The sequence below is a fragment of the Melanerpes formicivorus genome, unplaced genomic scaffold (assembly GCF_026170545.1).
Source record: "Melanerpes formicivorus ecotype bairdi unplaced genomic scaffold, bMelFor1.0.p_v2 SCAF_5, whole genome shotgun sequence".
Classification (NCBI taxonomy): domain Eukaryota; kingdom Metazoa; phylum Chordata; class Aves; order Piciformes; family Picidae; genus Melanerpes; species Melanerpes formicivorus.
This window is the reverse complement of record NW_027142357.1, coordinates 4,351,699-4,375,025: the sequence shown is the minus strand read 5'-3', so window position 1 is coordinate 4,375,025 and position 23,327 is coordinate 4,351,699. Positions and strand designations below refer to the sequence as shown.

Here is a 23,327-nt window from a genome sequence, read left to right as displayed (position 1 = left end):
AGCCGGCAGCCGCCGCATGGGTCCGGTGCGGTCGCACTGCTGTTGGCTGCGGCCCCGGGCCCGGCTGGGTCCGGGGCTGCTGCTCCTGGCACTGGCCGGGGCGGCCGGGGGAAACGGGAAAGCGCCATCAGCAGGTACAGGCCTTCCCCTCCCGCCCCCAAAAGGGCCGGGAGAGCTCCGCGGGCAACGGCGGGGCAGAGCCGAGCAGACCGCGGGCGGGGTGGCGGTCCTGGCGGTGTGGGGGGCTGTGTGTGTCCCTTTCCCCTGTCCGGGTGGTCACAGACTGGGGCAGGGTTCTTCAACCCCCGTGCCCGGGAGAATAGGCTGTCCTTCCCCCGCCCCGTTTCCTTCATTCTCCACCGCCCCAGCGCGACCTCCTGCCTCCCGCTCCTGCCCAAAATGGCGCTGCCCTGGGGAGAGGCTGGGGCCGCCGCCACCCCGCCCGCCTGCGGCCCACAGCTAACGGCCTTTCAGGGGACGGGCGCGCCCCTCAGGGGATTTGCTCTTTTGTCCCGCTTGTTCCAGCTCGTTTTGGTTTCCGCAAGAATATTCTGCGTGGTGCCTCGGTGGGACAGGCACCGGGGGCCGGTCCGGGAGACCCGGCAGGAGCAGAGCGGCCTCGTGTGCTTCTCTGTCCCCCGTCAGTGGGCTGGGTTCCGCTGCCATGGGAAACCCACCTGTGCTGGCTTTCTCCTTAGCCTGGTTCAGGAGAGTTAGGTACAGAACGTGTCTGTTGTTAATGAGGGCAGTGAAAAGCCCAGAGGTTGTAGTGGTAACAACTAAAAAAACTGCTTCCCCCCCGTTGCCTTGATGTTCCTGAGCCTTGGGTGGCATCTGGATTCTCTCCACTGCTCACGATCTCAGAACCTGAGAGTTGTCCTCTCTGGTTTCACAGTAGCTAAAATCCTCCTCCATCTCACAGTTTCCTGTTCAAAAGCATTTTTCCTTTAGGAATGTGAATGTTTTACTTTATGGAGCTGATGTCATGTCTGAAGCAATTTATTTTTCTCAAGAAAATGCCTTAAAAGTCAAGAGTAAGGAAATGTTTGCTAGTGTTGTCTATGGAGGATATGGATTCGCATCGTTATGAAGAGTGGCTGATGGAAGTGGGTTTGTTTAGCCTGGAGAAGTGGAGGTTGAAGGGAGACCTCGTTCCTCTCTCCAGCTCCCTGAAAGGAGGCTGAAGCGAGGTTTGCGGTGGGCTGTTCACCCTAGGAACAAGCGATAGTGTGAGAGGAAATGGCCTCAAGTAGCCCCAGGGGATGTTTGTATTGGACATTAGGAGAAACTTCTTCACTGAAAGGATTCTTAGGCACTGGTGGTTGAATCCCCATCCCTGGAGGTATTTAAAAGATGCTTAGATGTAGTGCTGAGGGGCGTGGTTTAGCACCCCACTTGTCAGAGAATGGTTGGATTCAATGATCTTAAAGGCCTTTTCCAACAGAAAGGGTTCTATGATAGTTTGCCTGTAGTGGTGGAAAGCCCTTATACATCCTGCAGGGAAGGTGTTGGGCACTCAGATGCATTTTGGACCTGCTCAGGCACTGCTGTTCCCTGTTGCTGGATTATCTTGGGTTTAGTCCTGGGCCATCAGCCTCACCTGTTTGCTGTGTCAGTTCACCATGTATGTGGAAGTGCCCATCAAAAGGCAGAGCCAGCCCTTGGCCTCATGGGTTGTGCTCCCTCCTGCTGGATTTGCCATGGATGGAAATCAGGTGGTTAATTTTTCACAATAAAAATGCCCTCATTCTAAACCAGTTTACTTTGAGCAGGATCACGTGTGGATGCTTTAGATCTAGAATAATGTAATAAACTTCTGTAAGAACATCCACATAGGTATTTTTCATTGGCTTAATTAAGTTGGTTAAAAATCAATTTAGCCTAAGTTCAGCTCCCTCACAGATACAGGGCAGGTTTTTACCTGCAAACAGTGTCTCCTTGTCCAGATTGAGACTGTTTTGCATGTACTCATTTTGCCGCTCTGACTGTGACAGTGTTTTAGCAGTTATTAGTGAGCTTGGCTTAGACCTATGTTTTCTATTCAGTGAGCCAGATGATTCCCTCTGTTCAGATCTGTAATTATTTCCTTTATTCTTCTCTTTAATTATGTTCCTGGAACACTGTGGTAGTGCACTGTAGGGTATATTTTATACATGTATACAGATCGGAATGTTTGGTACTTGTCAAAGTTTGCTCCGTGTGCAAGGTTCTGTACCTAGGTCAGGGCATTCCCTGCTATCACTGCAGACTGGGGGATAGAGAGCAGCCCTGTGGAAAAGGACCTTAGGGTACTGGTAGATGAAAAACTCAGCATGAGCCAACAATGTGCACTCGCAGCCCAGAAGCCAACTGTGTCCTGGACTGCATCCAAAGCAGTGTGGGCAGCAGGTGGAGGGAAATTATTCTGCCCCTCTGCTCTGGTGAGACCCAACCCACAGTGCTGGGTCCAGCTCTGGAGCCCTCAGCACAGGAGAGACATGGACCTGTTGGAGCAGTGCCAAAGGAGAGGCCACAGCAATGATCCAAGAGCTGGAGCACCTCTGCTGTGAGGACAGCAGCAATAACTGCTTACCTGAAGGATGGCCAAGGGCTGGGGTCCAGCCAACATGGATTTAGGAAGGGCAGGTCCTGCCTCTCCAACCTGATCTCCTTCTATGATCAGGTGACCTGTCTGGTGGATGTGGGGAGGCCTGTGGATGTGGTCTACTTGGATTTCAGCAAGGCCTTTGACACTGTCCCCCACAGCAAACTGCTGTCTAAACTGTCAGCTCATGGCTTGGACCACAACACTCTATGCTGGGTTAGGAACTGGCTGGAGGGCTGAGCCCAGAGAGTGGCGGTGAATGGTGCCACATCCAGCTGGCGGCCAGTCACCAGTGGTGTCTCCAAGGGATCAGTGCTGGGCCCCATCCTCTTTAATATCTTCATTGCTGGAACGAGTCCAGAGAAGGGCAACAAAGTTGGTGAGGGGTTTGGAACACAAGCCCTATGAGGAAAGACTGAGGGAGCTGGGATTGATTAGCCTGGAGAAGAGGAGACTCAGGGGTGACCTTATTACTCTCTACAACTACCTGAAGGGAGGTTGTAGACAGGCAGAGGTTGGTCTCTTCTTCCAGGCAGCCAGTACCAGAACAAGAGGACACAGTGTCAGGCTGCACCAGGGGAGGTTTAGGTTGGATGTTAGGAAGAAGTTCTGTACAGAAAGAGTGATTGCCCATTGGAATGGGCTGCCTGGGGAGGTGGTGGAGTTGCTGTCATTGGAGGTTTTCAGGAGGAGACTTGATGGGGTGCTTGGTGCCATGGGTTAGTTGTTTGGGTGGGTTGGATTGGTTGATGGGTTGGACACGATGATCTTGAAGGTCTCTTCCAACCTGGTTTATTCTGTGTAATTCTATGTAATTCATTGATGATCTGGATGAGGGGATTGAGTCAGTCGTCAGCAAATTTGCGGATGACACCAAGTTGAGAGCAGAGGTTGGTCAGTTAGAGGGTAGAAGGGCTCTGCAAAGGGACCTTGACCTGATTGGACAGATGGGCAGAGTCCAATGGGATGGCATTTAACAAGTCCAAGTGCCGAGTGCTGCACTTTGGCCATGGCAACCCCATGCAGAGCTACAGGCTGGGGTCACAGTGGCTGGAGAGCTCCCAAACAGAGCTGGGGGTAGTGATTGACAGCCGCCTAAACATGAGCCAGCAGTGTGCCTAGGTGGCCAAGAAGGCCAATGGCATCCTGGCCTGCATTAGGAATAGTGTGGCCAGCAGGAGCAGGGAGGTCATAGTGCCCCTGTACTCTGCATTGGTTAGGCCGCACCTTGAGTCCTGTGTCCAGTTCTGGGCCCCTCAGTTTAAGAAGGACATCGAAACACTTGAACATGTCCAGAGAAGGGCAACAAGGCTGGGGAGAGGCCTTGAACACAAACCCTATGAGGAGAGGCTGAGGGAGCTGGGTTTGTTTAGCCTGGAGAAGAGGAGGCTCAGGGGTGACCTCATTGCCCTCTACAACTACCTGAGGGGTGGTTGTAGCCAGGAAGGGGTTGGCCTCTTCTCCCAGGCAACCAGCACCAGAACAAGGCGACACAGTCTCAAGCTGTGCCAGGGGAAGTTTAGACTGGAGGTGAGGAGAAAGTTCTTCAGCAAGAGAGTCATTAGTCATTGGAATGGGCTGCCCAGGGAGGTGGTGGAGTCACCATCCCTGGAGGTGTTCAAGAGGAGATTGGACGTGGCACTTGGTGCCATGGTCTAGTCATGAGGTCTGTGTTGACAGGTTGGACTCGATGATCCTCGAGGTCTCTTCCAACCTTAGTGATACTGTGATACTGTGACAGACTGATAGAGTTGAGGTTGTTTAGCCTGGAGAAGGGAAGGCTCTGGGGAGACCTTATTGGGGCCTTTCAGTACTTAAAGGGTCCAATAAGAGAGATAGGGACAGGGTTTTTAGCAGGGCCTATTGTGACAGGACAAAGGGTGATGGTTTGAAACTAAAAGAGGGAGATTTAGACTAGATACAAGGCAGAAATGTTTTAGTTGGGGTGGGGTCAGAGGTTGCCCAGAGAGGTGGTAGATGCCCCATCCCTAGAAACATTCCAGCTCAGGTTGTTTGGGTCTCTGAGTAACCTGCTGTAGTTGGAGATGTCTCTTCTCACAGCAGGAGGTTGGATTAGATGGCCTTTAAAGGTCCTTTCCAACCAAAAGCATTCGATGATAAATCTTTTAGGTGCATTTCTGCTCAGAAGTTCACTTAACATTTCAGGAGAGTTAGACCAATTAGCATCCCTAATTAAAGGACTTCATGGCAAGCTATTAGTGCAGTTGCCTTATTCCATGGCATGGCTGAACTGCATCAGGCAAATCTGTTGGGAAAAGAAAATAAAAAAGGAGTTTGTTGACATTAGAAATATTTCCTGGGGAGAGGAGTTTGGTTTCTTGATCAGCAGCTGTGTCATGTGCATGGTGACTATTTTGATACATGAGCCTGTTTACCTGCTCAGACTCCCACAGTTGCATTCACCATTGGTGTAAGAGTGGAGTTACACCCACTCATGCCAGCAGTGAATTTGGCCCAGAGGGCCTACTCCAGTGCCATCAAAACACTAATACCAAAGCCAAGTTTTTATGGATTACCTTTTTTATAAACATCACTCTAGATTATTAATTCTGCCTCCCCCAGAGGTGTTGCAGTTTACTCCTGGAGCCTTAGTGACTTGATTAGGAGTCTAAATTGAATTGTAGTCACATCCAACGTGCCACCCTGCAGCCTGGTTCTCAGGTTTGATTATCTGTCAATTCCTTGTGGTTCCCTCAGCATACAGAACATCATGCATTTGATACAGAGCATCACAGAACTGTTTTGGTTGGAAAAGACCTCTAAGATCATCACATCCAACTATCAGCCTAAGACCGCCATAGCCATTAAACCATGTCCTGAAGTGCTGTGTCCACACATTTTTTTGAGTACCTCCGGGGACGGTGACTCCACCACCTCCCTGGGCAAAATATTTAATGCTTAGAATGAACTTTTCTGCCCTTCCTCCCCAGCTGGAAACTGTGACTTGCTGCAGGAGATGGCTGTCATCCAGAAACAGGGTGAAAACTGTTTCTGCTATGTGCAAAACAGAACTCTTCGCTTACAGTACATTTGGTCAACTCTTCAGGTAAGAGGCCATGTTGGGGATCATTCAGATAGATGATAGTTTTCACATCAACTCCTGATCAAGTTCCGTCGAGATCGAAGCAGTATCTCTCTGTAATTCGTAGAATCACAGAATGTTAGGGGTTGGAAGGGACCTCTCAAGATCATCCAGTCCAACACCCTGCCACAGCAGGATCACCTAGATTAGGTCACACTGGAACGCATACAGGGAGGTCTTGAAAATCTCCAGAGAAGGAGACTCAACCGCCTCTCTGGGCAGCCTGCTCCAGTGCTTTGTCATCCTCACAGTGAAGAAGTGTCTCTGTGTATTGAGGTGGAACCTCCTGCGATGCATCTTGCCCCTGTTGTTGCTTGTCCTGTCACTGGGCACCACCATAAAGACCCTGGCACCTTAGCTTGACACCCACCCCTCGGATATGTATAGACATTGGTAAGATCTCCTCTCAGCCTTCTCCAGACTAAACAGCCCTAGGACCCTCAGTCTTTCTTCACAGGAGGGGTGTTCAAGTCAATTTATCATCCTTGTAGCTCTCTGTTGAGCTCTCTCCAGCAGGTCCCTGTCTCTATTGAATTAGGGAGCCCAAAACTAGATAGAATATTCCAGGAGTGGTCTCACTAGGGCAGAGCAGAGTGGGAGGAGAACTTCCCTACACTGCTGGACACACTTTTCTTGATGCACCCCATGACACCATTGGCTCTCTTGTCCCATGCAGAACTTGCTGTCTACTAGGACTCCAAGATTTTTCTCCATGGAGCAGCTTTCCAAGCAGGGCAGCACCTAACCTGTACTGGTGCCTGTTGTTATTTCTCCCAAGATGCAGAACCTACACTTCCTGTTATTGAACTTCATGAGGTATCCCTTTGCCCAACTTTCCAGCCTGTCCAGATCTCATTGGATGGCTGCACAGCTTTCTGGTGTTATCACCAGTGAACTTGCTGAGGGTCCACTCTACCCCTCATAGAGGTCATTGATGAAGATACTGAACAAAATTGGCCCCAGTGCTGATCCCTGGGGGAATAAGTCATGTAAGCAGTTGTGATCCTCCACTCTGGATGCAGGTCTCCCTCTAGTAGAAGGGTGTCAGGCAGGCTAATAGCATGATGCCACATAAGCAAGAACTTAGTATTGTGTGGTGTTTTGTTCCATGCTTTTTCCTTTGATGGACCACTGCTGCTCATCTCTGGAACCAATGTTCTTGTCTGTCACAAACACCTTTATGGAACTTGTAAAGGTGAGGATAAAAGGCAGCTCCGTGACTCGCCCACACACCAGGCCACAGCACAGGAACCAGAGGTACAGTTGTGACTAACCAGAAAGCAGCAGGAGAAGTGAATTTCTCTTTTTCTGACTAATAGCAAGGCATCCTACAAGACTCAAGGAGAAGGACTTGGAGGTGTCCATTGATGAGCTACTCAACAGGAGCCGGCAATGGCTGCTGGCAGCCCAGAAGGCAGCTGTGTGCTGGGTGGCATCCAAAGCAGTGAGCAGCAGGACAGGGAGGGGATTCTGTCCCATTACTCTACTCTTGTGAGACCCCACCTGGAGCACTACATCTGGTTCTGGTGCCTCCAGCATAAGAGGGACATGCAAGAGGATAGCCCCAAAGATGATCAGAGGCTTGGAGAACCTCTCTTACAGGGACAGGCTGAGAGATCTGGGGCTGTTCAACCTGGAGGAGGCTTCAGGGAGACCTTATTGTGGTCTTCTAGTACTTGATGGGCCCTACAAGAAAGCTGGGAAGGGACTTTTTACAAGGGCTTGTAGTGATAGGATGAGAGGGAATGGATTGAAGCTTGAGGAGGGCAGATTTAGACTGGGGATTAAGAAGAAATTCTTGACAGGGTGGTGAGACACTGGAACAGGTTGCCAGGTAAGACACTGAACAGGGAGGTCATGGATGCCTTCTCCCTGGAGGTGTTCAAGGCCATGCTGGGTGAGGCCTTGAGCAAGCTGATCTAGCAGAAGGTGTCCCTGTCCATGGCAGGGGTTTGGAACTAGATGATCTTTAAGGTTCCTTCCAACCTAAACCATTCTATGATTCCATGGAATTTGTGGGCAGGTGTCATGGTCGGACCAAGCCTAATGAACCCCTCTAGAGAACTTTGCTGATGCTGACTTTGTGGAATCATTTTGTAAGGCCTAAACCATTACTCTTTGCATAATAATTAAACAACTAAGAATTGTACTTGCCTTTTGTTCCCTCTGTACTAATTTCCATTATCACCTGCATGGCTCATGCTGTATAGTTCAGAAACCCAAAAGCCCCCAGTGGTTCTGAGCTATTTCTCTGTGGATTCTGTTTGGTTGTAGGTGAAAGTGAACAGCACAGAAACATTCAGGTTTGAGCCCATTTCAGAAAAAAGCAACTGTCGCCATGCAGAAACTGTTCTTGAGTTTGCTGTGTGTGCTGTTCAGATCTTCTGGAAACCAGAGACATCTACAGAAACTTCCCTAAGCATCCAACAATATGGAGAGGATCTTTGTTTCAAGATAAAGCCATTCAGAACCGAACCCTACACCCTCACTGTGGAACGAGAAAGTAAGTACAGGAGCTTCACCTTTAGATTGGTGTTTCCAGTGGTACTGAAAGCACCATCTTGAATTCACCACTATCCCTGGTGGTGTTTAAAAGATGCAGAGCTATGGTGCTGAGAAACATGGTTTAGCACCAGACTTGGGAGAATTAGATAATGGTTGGACTCAACGATCTTAAAGGTCTTTTCCTACCCAAACAATGCTATGATTTTATGATCATAGAATCATAGAATGGTTTGGGTTGGAAGGGACCTCTTAAGGTCATCTAGTCCAACTCCCTGTGCAGTCAGCAGGGACATCCTCCACTAGATCAGATTGCTCAGAGCCTTGTCAAGCCTGACTTTGAATATCTCCAGGGATGGGGTCTCAACTACTTCACTGGGCAACCTGTTGTGTTCCACTACCCCCATGGTAAAGAACTTGTTCCTAACATCCAATCTAAATCTGCTCTTCTCTCATTTCAAACCATTGCCCCTTGTCTTATCACTGCAGGCTGTTGTAAACACTAGTAAAATCATAGACTTGTTAGGGTTGGAAGGGACCTTAAGGATCATCCAGTTCCAACCCCCCTGCCATGGGCAGGGACCCCTCACCCTAGATCAGGCTGCTCAGAGCCACATCCAGCCTGGCTTTAAAAACCTCCAGGGATGGGGCTTCTACCACCTCCCTAGGCAACCTGTTCCAGTGTGTTGCCACTCTCATGGTGAAGAGCTTCCTAACATCCAATCTGAATCTACCCACTTCTATTTTTTTTCCATTCCCCTTAGTCCTATCATTACCTGACACCCTCTGCAGCCTTCTTGCAGGCCCCCTTCAGGTACTGGAAGGCCACTCTTATGTCTCCCTTGGAGCTTTCTCCAGTCTGAACAATCCCAGGTCCCTTCAGCCTGTCCTAATAGCAGAAGTGCTCCAGCCCTCTGATAATTTTTGGGGCCCTCTTCTGGACCTGCTCCATCAGGTCCATGTCCTTCCTGTGTTGAGGGCTCCAGAGCTGGATGCAGTACTCCAGTGAGGTCTCAGCAGAGATGATGGTGTAGATCCTTGGGACATTTCTGCTGATGCTTTATGTAATCAACAAGTCAGATTGAATTAGTCTAAAGTCCATTTCTGTTGTCTTTTTTTCTTCCCCCCTTTTTAGTGCTAGATGGAAAGCTCTTGTTTTTGTTTGTAGCTGGAATTTTTCTGTTCCATTTTGCAAACAGCCTGAGCAGGTGAGTACTAGCTGCTGATTCTTGACCTCCTTTCCCAAAGCCTGTACATCTTTGGTCTCTTTTCTAAGCTGAAGAAGGCATTTCTTTGGGAAGGTGAAACAAGGAAAGCAAACATTCCATTTAAAACTTCTTCATACCGTTTGTGTTTGGATAGATTGTGACATACCTTGGAGTACTGCACTCTAATTGCTTAGCTGTGTTAGGGTTCTTGTAGCTAAGCTTCCTGCACTGGGTGACACCAAGACAATGCTCAGTGAGCAGTGTGTGGCTGCAGAAAGATGTTCTCTGTGTTTTCCAGGCCACTTGAGGTTGGCTGAATGCTAAATAATGCAGCAAGTGTTACAAATCATGCTTTTCTGCAGCAAAAAACACTTAGGACCTCATCACCCTCCGCCTTTGTGCCAACCTTTCTCCTCCTTTCTCTTGATGCATAGCAAGCAAGGGAGGATATTTGTTGTTGCAGCAAAACGGGCGTCCTGTGACTCCAAAATGAGTCACAAATTGTCAGGAGGCTCCTCTAAGACAAGGAGAGCAGCCACAGGTTTCATAGAGTGAACTCTGAATCAAAAGTCAGGCTTTATAAAGGCACTGGGCGGGGGGGGGAGGGTTGGGATGCATGGAGGGGTTTTTGTAACATTTTTCATTACAAAAGTAAAAGGTTTTCTTTTTTGCAGTGCAGCACCATTTCAGTAAATTAAAGAAAAATATTACTGGTAACTGGAAGGTCAAGAAAATTTAAATTGCTTTGGCAGAGGGCTTGGACGTGATCTCCAGAGGTCCCTTCCAATCCCTAACGTTCTGTGATCCAGTGGCCTTTAAAGCTCTGCTGGGAATTGCAGAATCACAGAATGTTAGGGGCTGGAAGGGATCTTGAAAGCTCATCCAGTCCAAACCCCCTGCCAGAGCAGGATCACCTACACCAGATCACGCAGGAACACATCCAGGAGGGTCTTGAATATCTTCAGAGTGGGAGACTCCACAACCCCCCCTGGGCAGCCTGTTCCAGTGTTCTGTCACCTCACAGTGAAATTTTTTTCCTCGTGTATATGGAACTCCCTCAAAGGGATTTAATATCTAAACTGGGCCTGTTAACTGTGTACCTACAGCACTTCCTTCAAGCTGTGTTCAGTCCTTACTGAAGATCCCGGCTGCCCCTATGAATGTTGGCATCTTAACCAAGCACAAATGATGCTTCTCACAGTGATCTCTCTTCTTCTCTTACAGGAGTACCAAGTTCTTTTACCTTTCTGGAGTAATACTGGGTGTTCTTGCTCTGCTAGTCTTTGTCCTGTTGGCACTTAGAAGGTTTATTCCAAGGGTAAATCTACATTTCTAAACCAAAATACCAATAGTCATCAACCTCATAATATAGAAGTGAAGAGCAGAGAGCCAGATTCTGACCGTGCTCTGGTTTTGTGGCCAGGTAACTGCTCTGCCATGAGTGCAGGATTGCTTGCACCAAGTAAATATAATTAGGTCAGAATCAAGTTGTAGTTAGCTTGCTCCTGAGTTCAAACTAAACAGGAGACTGCTGATGTGCAAAAATTGTTCATTCTGAAACATAAATTATTTTTATAGGAGTGGAGCTAAGCTTACTTTTGAATTTATGAAGCAGTATAAATCAGAATGGAGTTTCGGTGGCAACTGGGAGAGATTCTTGTCTGTCCACCAGAGGCAATTCATTGCAAGGCAGACGTGAATTTTACCTTGACAGAGTCTGTGCATTCCCACAATGTTGCTGAGATCTGCTCACTTGGAATACACTGCAGGGGGCTTCACCATGCCACGGGGACATGACACACAGAAGCAGTTGCTCCACTTAGAACTGAGGTCGTTTAGTTGCAGAGTACTACAGTGGGAGTCTAATACAGATCGTAAGCCCTGTAGCTCTACCAGGTGTCGCATCTGGTTTGGCCTGCGAGTTCCCTTGCACACAGTGGACCCAATTCTGATATGAAATGTTTTCATCTTTTTAAAAAGGTTTTGATTTTTAATATTTTTTTTTAAATTTCCAGCACAGTACCTTCTGGATCTTAATGAGTGGCTGCTGGATGTTCTCCCTCTATTTAATTTACTGCTTCAAAGAGAATATGCAGTGGTTGTGGTCTGAACACAGAAACTACTTACTGGGTAAGACAATTACCAGAAAATGTGCTGCAGATTTTGGGTTAATTTAGTGGTTAGGTGAATACCTGCCCATAAAAAATCCAAAATCGAGTGACTCATTTATGGAGTACTTTTTTTTTTCTCCCAAGCCACTGATGTTGGAATATTTCAAATGCACTCAACTGAGCATTTGCTCACGTTGCATCATTAAAGAAGGAGGTTGATACAGGGGGCCAGTGGCAGCTGCAAGAGCAGACTTCTGTATTGTTTGTTCACTGATTTGCCATTATAAACCTACTCTGTAATAGCAAAAGGGCAGCCATGCTGGTTTGTATGTTGCTGGATCTGGGAACTGGATGCATAAGTTGCTAAGGGGATGTTACTCCACTCTAGTGAGACCCCACCTGCAGTGCTAGGTCCAGCTCTGGAGTTCTCAGCACAAAGACGTGAACCTCTTGGAGCAGAGCCAGAGGACGCAGGATTGATCCAAGGGCTGGAGCACCTCTTCTGTGGGGACAGACTGAGAGAGTTAGAAATAGAATTAACCAGGTTGGAAGAGACCTTTGAGATCATTGAGTCCAACCTATCATCCAACACCATCTAATCAACTAAATCAACTAAACCATGGCATCAAGCACCCCATCCAATCTCCTCCTAAACACCTCCCTGGGCAGCCTATTCCAATGGCCAATCACTCTTTCTATGAAGAACTTCTTCCTAACATCCAACCTAAACCTCCCCTGGTGTCCCCTTGTTCTGGTGCTGGTTGCCTCAGAGAAGAGACCAGCCCCACCTGGCTACAACCTCCCTTCAGGTAGTTGTAGAGAGCAAGAAGGTCACCCCTGAGCCTCCTCTTCTCCAGACTAAGCAACCCCAACTCCCTCACCCTCTCCTCATAGGGCTTGTGCTCCAAACCCCTCACCAGCTTTGTTGCCCTTCTCTGGACACATGCCAGCAATTCAACATCTTTCCTAAACTTAGGGGTCCAGAACTGGACACAGGACTCAAGGTGTGGCCTAACCAGTGCTGAGTACAGGGCAGAATGACCTCCCTACTGGCCACACTATTCCTGATGCAGGCCAGGATGCCATTGGTCTTCTTGGCCACCTGGGCATACTGCTGGCTCATGTTTAGGAAGGCTCATGGGGACCTTTCAGTACTTCAGGGGACCAATAAGAAAGCTGTGAACAGACTTTTTAGTACGGCCTGTTGTGACAGGATGAGGGGTAATGGTTTGAAGCTAAAAGAGATTTAGACTAGATACAATGAAGAATTTTCCACAGTGAGGGTGGTGAGATACTGTCCTAGGTTGCCCAGAGAGGTGGTAGATGCCCCATCCCTCGAACCTTCCAGATCAGGTTGTTTGAGTCTCTGCACAACCTACTCTAGGTGAAGTTGTCCCTGCTCAGTGCAAGGGGTTTGGCCTAGATAACCTTGAAAGGTCTCTTCCAACCTAAAGCCTTCTGTGAGTCAATGTATCTACAGGGGTTGACAGATGTATTGGCTGGCACCTGCCTCAGCATTCTTGCCTGGGGAGCTAAAGGCCACTCACAGGTCACCTCCTGAACTCTTAGCACACTTTAGAAAGGCAAAGCACACAGAGATATCTGCAGTATGTTGCAAGACAACACAAGAAGCGGTAGCCTCAGCTTCACAGTAGTTGCAAGCTTTGTGACCTAAACTAATGATGTTTATATGAGTAGTTGGCACCTTTTCTCCAAGTCCTTCTGTTCTGCTTCTACAGGGTATTTTCTGGCTGTTGGAATTGCCAGCTTTGCTGTTTGCTATCAGCATGGACCACTGACCACTGACCTGAGCATAACCTTGTTCACGTGGACGCTCCAGCTGACAGCCTTTCTCCTGATCTACTGTGGCGTCACCATCCCTCACGTCGCGTATGCAGTGATAGCAGTCAGCCTCGGTTCCAAAGGCCTGGGCTACCCCCTTGGTGCTGCCTCTCACATAGGCAGGTTGGTACATAGGTATCTCATGTGTAGGGAGACAATCTGCAGAATCTGAGAGGATAAAACAATGTCCTATCACCAAGTGAGCGGATGTTAAGAAGTGACAGTCCTTGTAGGTTAGATAGCGTCAAGTTTAGAGACTAAAAACCCGTGTCCACAAAACCAGCAGTTTCATAGAATCACAGAATGGTCTGAGTTGGAAGGGACCTCCAAAGGTCACCTAGCCCAACCCCTTGCAGTAAGCAGGGGCATCCTCAACTGGATCAGGTCACCCAGAGCCATATCAAGCCTCACCTTGAAAATCTCCAGGGATGAGTCCCCAACCACCTCCCTGAGCAACCTATTTCAGTGTTCCACCATCCTCATGGTGCAGAACTTGTTCCTACATCCAATCTAAATATGCGCTTCTCTAATGTAAAACCATTGCCCCTTGTCCTATCACTGCAGGCTTTTGTAAACAGTCCCTCTGCAGCCTTTTTGTAGGCCCCCTTCAGGTACTGCAAGGCTGCTATTAGGTCTCCCTGACACCTTCTCCAGGCTGAATAATCCTAGCTCCCTGAGCCTGTCTTTGTAGCAGAGGTGTTCCACTGACTCTAGTTTTCTGAGGTTATTATTCTACCTTTGATTGGTGGAAACAATCTGTGGAGACATTCCCCTGTTTTCCCAGATCTCCATTTACACTGTGGCATCCAGAGTGGGAACTACCTGCAATGTATAGACCTTTGTTTGCTGAGGGCATTAGCAACATAGGATCAAGATGTTTGCTCATCCTTGAGTTGGAGGCATAAATACAAGTACACCCTCAAATAAGGAAACACAAATGCAACGCTCAAAAGGAGGATTCTAAAAGATCTTGCCAATTTACATGGGATTTTTTTTACCTTCAGTGATAGCATCCAGATTCAGAATCTTTAGTGTAGACTACCCTGTAGCAGTGAACCAGGAGGCGGCAAAGGTTAGAACTGGCATAACCAAAAGAAAAAAAGCCCAAGTAATTTCTTTCTCAGTCTTTTACACATTGTTTAGTTTTGAAGAACATGTTCCTCTGCTCTTGTGTCCTTTTTAGATGAGGTATGGACTGGGTCAGAGCTTTTTTGTTGTAGGTAGAAGTTGTCATTTATTGAAGACTGATTTTATTTTTGTTTTGCCTGCAGCTGAGAAGCACCCAAAAAAAGGCAATATAGAGGATCAGTATGTACCTGACGTAAGCAGGTTCAGTTCACTGAAGTCAGTAAGACTAGGCTGAAGAAGTCAAAGAATCACAGAATGTTAGGGGTTGGAAGGAACCTCCAGAGATCATCAAGTCCAACCCCTCTGCCAAAGCAGGATCACCTAGGACAAGGCTGCACAGGAACATGTCCAGGTTGGCTTTGAAAGTCTCCAGAGAAGGAAACGCCACAACCCCTCTGGGCAGCCTGTTCCAGGGCTCTCTCACCCTCACTGTACAGAAGTTTCTCCTCATGTTGAGGTGGAACTTGTGTTCTAGCTCGTATGCATTATTCCTTGTCCTGTTACTGGCTCAGAATACTCTGGAACACTGGTTTGTTCCTCATGTGAGCCTCTTGTGTTTCATTAACTGATGTTTCTATAAAGCACTGAACTACAGCTCTACAAATCTCTTAGAAGAACAGTAAGGATTTGGGTGGGTTTTGCCCTGGTTCAAAACATGGCAGGGGAGGTTGGAACTAGATGATCCTTTAAGACCCTTCCAACCCTAACAATTCTGTGATTCTATGAAGGAGCAGTACCAGCCTGTAAGGTCATGATGCCAGCTACACACTTCAGAGCAGCAGATGAATCAAAACGACTAAGATTCCTTCATTATTTGTTGTTAAGCTCAGTAGTGGTCCCACTGAGCCAGCAAGGCCTTCACCATCTGACCTGAGCTAGAGTTCATTCTTACCCTACAGGCAAACAAGGAGGGAAGCCAAAGGCTGCTGTTGGGAGCAGGTGTTTCTATACAGAGCTGAAACTTGCAGGCATCCAGCCCTTGCTTTTCTTAACTCATCACAACATTTAAATCAACAGCAGTCGACAGAAGGGAGCAGAACATGGCACATTTTCTAATTGATAGCTAATTAGATTATACATTGCTGCGCAGCAGCTAAAAAACCATCAGATTGTAAACAGTTTGGCCTCAGACTACTCAGTTTTGTAACTTAAAGTGAGATTTGAAAGAAGCGATCCAGTAAACAACGTGAACAACTCCTCACAGACTCAGCTTGCTGCTTATCTTCTAAGTTACACATGCAGCCTGGGGTTTGATTCAGCCTGTGCCTCTGCACAGACACATTTTGCATATTGCACCTAAAAATGGCTGAGCAAGCAGCCATCTCTTGAATTCTGTGAGATTTTAGTCCTTGCATACACACTAAGGACCTGATCCAAAGATCATTTGACGCTCATTAGGTGTCATTTCCTGCAGTACTGGCAAGGGCACACCTTGAGAACTGGGTTCAGATTTGGGGCCTTCACTACAAAAAAAGATGTTGAGTTGCTGGAGCAGATCCAGAGAAGGGCAACAAAGCTGGTGAAGGGTCTGGAGAACAGGAGTGGTGAGGAGTAGCTGTGGGAACTGGGGTTGTTTAGTCTGGAGAAGAGGAAGCTGAGGGGAGACTTCATTGCTGTCCATAATTTCCTGGAAGGAGGTTGGAGCCAGGTGGGAGTCTGTCTGTTCTCCCTAGTAAAAAGTAGTAGGAGAGGAAATGGCTTCGGTTTGCACCAGGGTAGGTCTAGGTTGAATATAAGAAGAAACTTCTTCACCGGAAGGGTTCTCCAACAGTGGAACAGGCTCACAAGAGGTGGTCGAATCCCCATCCCTGGAGGTGTTTAAAATGTTGCAGAATAAATCTTATGCAGAGCAAATGAAGAAGCTGGGGCTGTTTAGTTTGAAGAAGAGGAGGCCGAGGGGACATTGTGGAGAGGCTGGTGTTGGTCTCTTCTCACAGGTAATTAGTGATAGAACAAGAAGGCATGGCCTCAAGCTGTGACTGGGTAGGTTTAGACTGACACTAGGAAATGTTTTTTCATAGAATGGGAGGTCAGGCATTGGAATGTGCTGCCCAGGAAGGTGGTTGAGCCATCAACCCTGGATGTGTTTAAAGGTGGTTTGGATGTGGTGCTTGGGGATATGGTTTAGGGCTAAACCTTGTAGAGCAGAGTTATTGGTTGGATTTGATGATCCCAAGGGTCTTTTCCAATCTGAATGTTTCTGTGATTCTGTGAAAGTAGGCAGAGATGTGCTAAGGGACATGGTTTAGCACCAGTCTTGGCAGGGCTAGATCATGGTTGGACTCAAATGATCTTAAAGGGTTTTTCCAACCAAAAAGATTCTGAATGATTTGAGACTTAGGGGGTAAACAAGCTAGCAAACTGCAGACATCTTATCTGAAAACTTTCATGCAGGAGTGTAGCTGCTGCTCTTGAAAGGATAAAAGTGATTAATGAATGTTAATAGCAGGTAGTAGAGGAAAAAAGACCATAATTCTCTGCCAGAAGACCTCAGAAACACTAACTGATTTTGTTTCATTCCAGAAAAATGAAAAAATGCTTTCAACCTAAAAAGTTGGAGTTTAAATTCCTGACTGAAGAGGAGTTTCGGGAACAAGGCGAAGCAGAAACCATCAGAGCCCTGGAGGAGCTACGCTCTTTCTGCAGGAACCCTCACTTCCCGTCGTGGTTAGCTGTATCCAAGCTGCAGTCCCCACACAGGTAAGGACCTCTGTCTTACTCTTGAGCAGCAAACACATTGTGCAGCTCCTGCTGCACAGCAAACCCAAACACTACTGCAGGCACCGTCGCAGCTGCCTTTATCTCACACGCAGACAGCTTTACCTTCCTGAGCAGTCCCACTAAAGATCCCAGCCACACCTCTCAAGGATATTATTTGCTGGTGGTAATAAACCCATTGTTTGTTCCTCCCTGACCATTAATTACTCTGAGAGTTTGCAGACGTTCACAGGTAATTCATGGTGATGGCAGCTTGCCTTAAAACCCTTCCTACAGTGCATCTTAAGTTCCTTCAGGGTGATCCAGGTGGCCGAGGCAGTGGCATGCCCCTTCATTTTTTAGAGCAGTGCACTTGTGCACTGTGTGAGGCTGGGGCAGCCTGAAGATACCTGCTCAAAAATACTGTCTGCATTCAGCTTTCCAACTGCAGCTGCACAGCCAAGGAATCTTACTGCTTGAAGGAGCAACCAATATCTAAGGCTAAGAATGCAGAAAAGGAAATCAATACCTGCACCTAGGAGGTATAACAGGTAGAAGAGCTATTCCAGGTGTAGTTCAAGAGACATACCCTAGACAGATGGGTTGGGAAGGGTCAGATCAAAGAGTCTTGCAGAGTATAAAATCAATCATAATAGCAGCACATTTCTGTCCACCCCAAAACTTTAGCATATCAGCAGAGTTTCACATGGCCACAAAGACTTGGCTCTTGACATAGAACCAAGTGTTAAGTTCCAGAGCAGCCCCACAGAGCCAAGTGTCACAGTTCCAGAGGAGCCCCATTCAGCTCAGAATTTAATCAATAAAAAGGTAAACTGAGTTTCAGAACCATTTTTCTTCCTTGGATGGGCACACAGCCAGCCTCTTTGCCAGGTTTTAGAGGTAGCAGGCTTCAAAGACACGCAAAACAAAAGCTAACTGCAGTATTGTGACACAAAATACTGCCACATGCACAAACAACTGAGATGTATTCTTTAGTCATAGCTTAGTTAACACAGTTCTTGTAAGCTGTTCATTATAAAAATACAAAAAGGAGAACCAGCAGCAGCCTGATTGAGTTGAGCACCTCTTCAAGCTTCCGTTAAGCATCAGAAGACAGTTCAAGCTCAAAGCAAACCTGTCAAACACAGCCAGTCCAACTCTGTTCCCCATTTAGACTAGCAGTGCTTCCAAGAAGAGCGAGGTGACAACGCTCATCTTGCAGAAATGTGAAGTCTAAGATGTAAATTATTGATCAGTTTACCAGAACTCCAGAATGTAGCTGCATTTCCTTCTTCTTACATTTCTCTGATGCTGTCGACACTTACCCAGGTGTCAGAACTGCCGTCTGTTTCCACATGCTTGCCAGAAACCTCCAGCTCCATTCTCTCTCCTCAGTGTAGCTGCCCACTGAAAGTCAATCCATGGCCAACTGAAATGTAGGAATGGTGCTAAGTTCAGGCTTTGTCCTGCAAGACCTCCAGTTGGGCATTTACTTAGAGCAGCTGCAGAATTTCCAGTCTGCGGCTCCAGATACACCCAAAGCAGGAATTAGAGACTCACAGGAGGGTAGGAGTTGGAAGTGACCTCTGAAGAGCATTCAATGCAACCTGCCTGCTACAGCAGGGTCACTCACAGCGGGTTGTCCAGGATCACAGTGTCCAGGTGGGTTTGGAATCTCTCCAGAGGAGATTCCACAGCCTTTCTGAGCAGCCTGCTCCAGGGCTCCAGCACCCTCACAGCAAAGATTTTTTTTTTTTCCCTCATGTTTCAGTGGAACCTCCTGGGCTCCAGTTTGTGCCCATTGCCTGCTGTCCTGTCACTGGGCAACACTGAGGAGTATGGCTGTACCCTTTAGCTATTGCTCAGCACTGAGCTGATCCCCCTCAGGCTGAACAGCCCCAGGTCTCTCAGCCTCTCCTCCTCAGAGATGCTCCAGTCCCCTGCTCTTTGGCAAGACTTTAGCTCAGCTTGCCCAGAGCATGCCTGCAGCACTAGATGCAAGGTGATAGCATAGCAAGGTAGGACTGTGAATTTCTCCTCATTTTCCCTTCCATTAGCACTGCCAGCTTACCTGAACTCTCTCAGCCCTTCTCTCAGATCCACCACAGCTTTATTTTTAGGAGCTAAAGCTCCATCTATCCAACTGTACAAATGCTCACTCTGGATTACCCCACGAATACTGACAAGACGTGAAAACTAAGCCAGATCCTCTTGCTTAGTCACAAGACCTTGCAGATGGCCTCCAGAAGAACAAAAAATTACTTTTATAGAACAAGCTGAAAAGATGAGGCAGAACAAATCCTCAAGGTTGTTGCCACCTGTTGTAATTTACTCTCTTGTTCAGGACTCCCTAGCTCAGACTGCAACTTCCCCTTGTCTGCTCTGCCTGTGGATAAATCCTTACAACATCCCTGCTTAACCGGCAGTATCCTTGGCTTTACAGTAATTTGTTTTTCTTCTTCTAATAATCTGTCAGGTTTGCAGCTTTTGTCCTGGGAGCTCCCCACATCTCACCTGCAGAAGCAAGGGCACATGATGAGGAATACAGCATTTGGAGTTGCTTCCTGGAGGAGCAGCTCTTTGAGCCAAGGGCAGAATCCGAGCAGGACAACCCAGTCAATTCCATCCATGAGAGAGATGAGGAAGATGAAGATGAAAGGCCTAAACAAACTGCATTTCCATATGCTGCTGAGTTGCTCTGAGCTTTGGGAAGTAACCAAACATAGGAGAGGGAAAATACATTCATCCTAGGAAGGAAGGATGCGGATAACTCCTGTGTGGTGATTTCTTGTGGTTGCTACTGGACAAACAAGGACTGCTGAAAAAACTTTCCTGTGTCACTGACATCTCCTAGTGAGAGAGCAACAGGAGACTAGAGGGGCTGCTTCAGTGAAGAGGATTCTCCTCCTGTTCATACTTTTAACGGGGGAAGTAAACGTTGCCTATTTCCACAGGAAGAACTGGCGTCAGCCTTCCCACCAGGATGCTTTGTCCTTCCATAGATACTACCTCCAGAAAACAGAGAATCTGTTTTCATTGTCAAGTCCTCTGTGCTGAGCACTAGAGGGAGGAGAACTCATTATCAGCACTCTACTTTTACTAAGTACCCTGCGTGTCAACAATTGTGATAATGCTTTTAGCATGCTGATAAACCATTTTTATTGATTGTGAGACTTCACAGTAGAGAGAGAACACAGCTGAATGGGGGTCGTTTGCTCTTCTGCCTAAGCTTGCTGTCAGCTTCACTTTGCCTCTCCATGGTTGTTTGGAGCTCCTTTTACTCTGCAGAACCCTGCCTGACTTTTTACCCTTTGCTTATATTCTGCTCTAGTTACACTGGACTCGGTGCTTTCCATGCCTTAATTTCTTCACATACTCTTCTCTACCTGTCCCTCTGCTGATCCTTTTTCTCCATCTCTGACAACTGCAGAAGATTTAGGAGAGGATTTCCATCCCCAAGTGCAGTTTTACATTTCAGTTTCACTGTCACCTTATCTCAGACAGGTACTTGACCCATTCCAGGCCTCTCAACAAACCAGGAAAGACAGGAAAAGCTGAGGCTGTTTTAGCTGCTTGGAGGAACAGGAGCAATGCTTGTAACCATGTAGTTGGGAATGCAGATAACCCTCACACAGCTCCTCTGCTCCTTGGAGTACTCAGTAGTTTGCTCATTGAGTAATGTGTGGCAAGTCATTCTGGGCCAGACAAGAAGGGAGGGATACCTGCTTCCTACTTTCTCCTGAGACTTGCCATGGGCAGAGGTGTGGGGAGAAAGAGAACAGAACAGGCAGAGAAATCTAAACAGTCAAATGTCTTTCAGTTTATGTATTGAGTCCTATGCTGTCAGCTCTTCCACCTCCAGAGGTCATTTCCTTTTGTACTTTAGACTATCCCTGGATTCCTCTCTCCTCACCTCACTGTTTTCCTTTACTGTCTTCCAAACTGCAGAAAACAAAAGCTGAATCTTTCTGTCACTGCTCTTACAAACCTTCCAAGAATTGCCAGTGGTGGGAAGCCACTCTCTCCAGAAGGGCACCTCAGACCAGGGTGTGTTTGCTCTCTGTAAGATGCCCAGTGATGCAGTGTGCCTTCAACATGCACTGCTGTAGTTCTGGTTGTCTGCTGCTGGGCAAGGGAGAAAACCTGTCTCCTCTAACAGAGCTAAGCAGTGCTAATGCCTTACCATAGTTCAAGAGCTCCTCTGTGTAACTGACTCAGAGTCAGTGTGTGAAAGCCTTATAAGGTCCTCCTTCTTTTGTATTGCTTCAACTTCATTCTAGAAGGAACTCTTCCATTTTACAGCCAGGAGACACTCCATGCCCTCCAGTGCTGTAATGTATAAATACATATGCAGAACCTACAGCACACGCAGCAGAAAGAAGCCTGGTCAGGCAGGGGATCCAAAATACACTCCCTGGTAAGTCCACACTCTTTAAACACAGAGCAGGAGTTCTGCTCAGGAAGGCCACCAGCTGTAAGACTCGCTTATGAGAGAGGCTGCTGCTACCGGAGTCACATTTAAATGACACCCACCCTCTGGAAATCAGGCTTGGCTTGCAGGGTTCTGTCACAAGCAAGAAACAGTTGTGAAAATGGAGGGAAGCCTCACTATTGCTGGTGGTTTGGGAGAAGAATGGAAACTCCTTGTCCCAAACAATAATCTTAGTAGACTGAAGAGTAAATACTGGAACAGCTTTCCCAGGGATGTGGTTGAGGCCCTGTCCCTGGAGACATTCAAGATCGGACTCAGTGTAGCCCAGGACAGCCTGATGTAGTTGGAAGTGTCCCTGCTGAGTACAGGGGGGCTGGGCAAGATGACCTTTGAGGGTCCCTTCCAACCCAGTGCTATCTGTGACGTAAGACCTGTGTCCACTGTGAAAGTGAAGTACTTAAAATTGTGACAGGTTGCTTACAAAAAGCTACTGGAAAAGATGTCTGAAGTGGTTTTTTGCATGTTTTAATATGCACAGGTTTTACTCAGTGTACTTTTTAGTTAGCTAAGAACTTCCATCCATCTGACTTGAGGCAAGGGAGGAGAATCAGATTTGTCCTAACTTAAACTCAGTTTTTGTGGATTCCTTCTCTTTGCTGAGGCAGCGATGATTATCCTGCTGTAAGTGACAAGTATTTAGATACAGCAGCCCAGATACATTAAGAGGATGTTTTACATATATTAATGGAAAAAAGCCCTCCAAATACAGGCAATTCCATATTTTGGCTGCTGTCCCTTTCCCTGAGTTCTTGAGACCACCACCAGGCACACCCACTCCAACAAAGGGAAAAAAAATAATACCAAATAAAAATAATCAACTCACATTTTAAGCCGCTGTGAAGTCCATCATTTGCCAGGGGTGCAGAGCAGGAAGCTGAGTACATCCAAGACAGGACAGCAATATGCAAGATGATGACTGCTTTAGCAAACAGCTGATACTGACCTTAAAAAGCCTCCCAAGCCTGTTCCAATGCTGGGAGCATTTTGTAAGCAAAGCCCCTTCCCCCCCCCAACCAACCCCTGCCATTGAGCCCTCTGCCTGCACTGAGATCCTGGCACAGTGCTCCTCCTGTGACAGATGGCAATGGCAGAGGTTGACTGACACACACTTGTTAAGTACTGTCTGCTGTCCAGCCAGGAAATCTGGTGTGAATCCATTGCCTTAACCCTAACCTGCCTTTCTTCCCTAATGAAGGATGAGCTACATCCATCTTCTGTTTCATGGTGTTTAAAGTTAGAACTCCATCATTGTTTTGTATTCAGGTCATGGCACACTTGATAAACTCTTGTATGGTTTTTAAAATAAACGTGTTTTTCAGCTATGTGCTTCTCCTTCCTGATGAATTTCCTCTCCCCTCTCCCTCCAGCATAGCTCCTTGAAGGAACCTGCCATTCTCATTCTCCACTCTTGGCAGATCCATACCAGCCTGAAGCCAAATTCCTAAGGTAGCAGTGAGGCCTGGCAGTCACAGGCACACATACAGCAAAGCAGAACAAAGATCTCTCCCTGCCATCACTTGGTGCATGGTCAAGTTCAGCAACTGGAACGGGGAACCTCCCACCATCATATACCTGAGGTAAAACAACTGCAGACAGACGTGCCAGTGTACAGGCAAGTGCAACACTGCAAACATCTCCTTGATCAGAAAGTGGAAGTACT

The 23,327-nt window shown here is 47.4% G+C and overlaps 1 protein-coding gene across 1 annotated transcript; it reads left to right on the top strand.

The window, feature by feature from the left end:
- Positions 1-22,989, top strand: NEMP2 (nuclear envelope integral membrane protein 2). Its single transcript, XM_068137916.1, has 9 exons — positions 1-134; positions 5,536-5,651; positions 7,962-8,190; positions 9,325-9,397; positions 10,622-10,715; positions 11,413-11,527; positions 13,248-13,473; positions 17,002-17,178; positions 19,652-22,989. The coding sequence occupies exons 1-9, from the start codon at positions 17-19 to the stop codon at positions 19,875-19,877; spliced, it is 1,374 nt and encodes a 457-aa protein (XP_067994017.1). The 5' UTR covers positions 1-16; the 3' UTR covers positions 19,878-22,989.
- Positions 22,990-23,327: the final 338 nt, after the last annotated feature.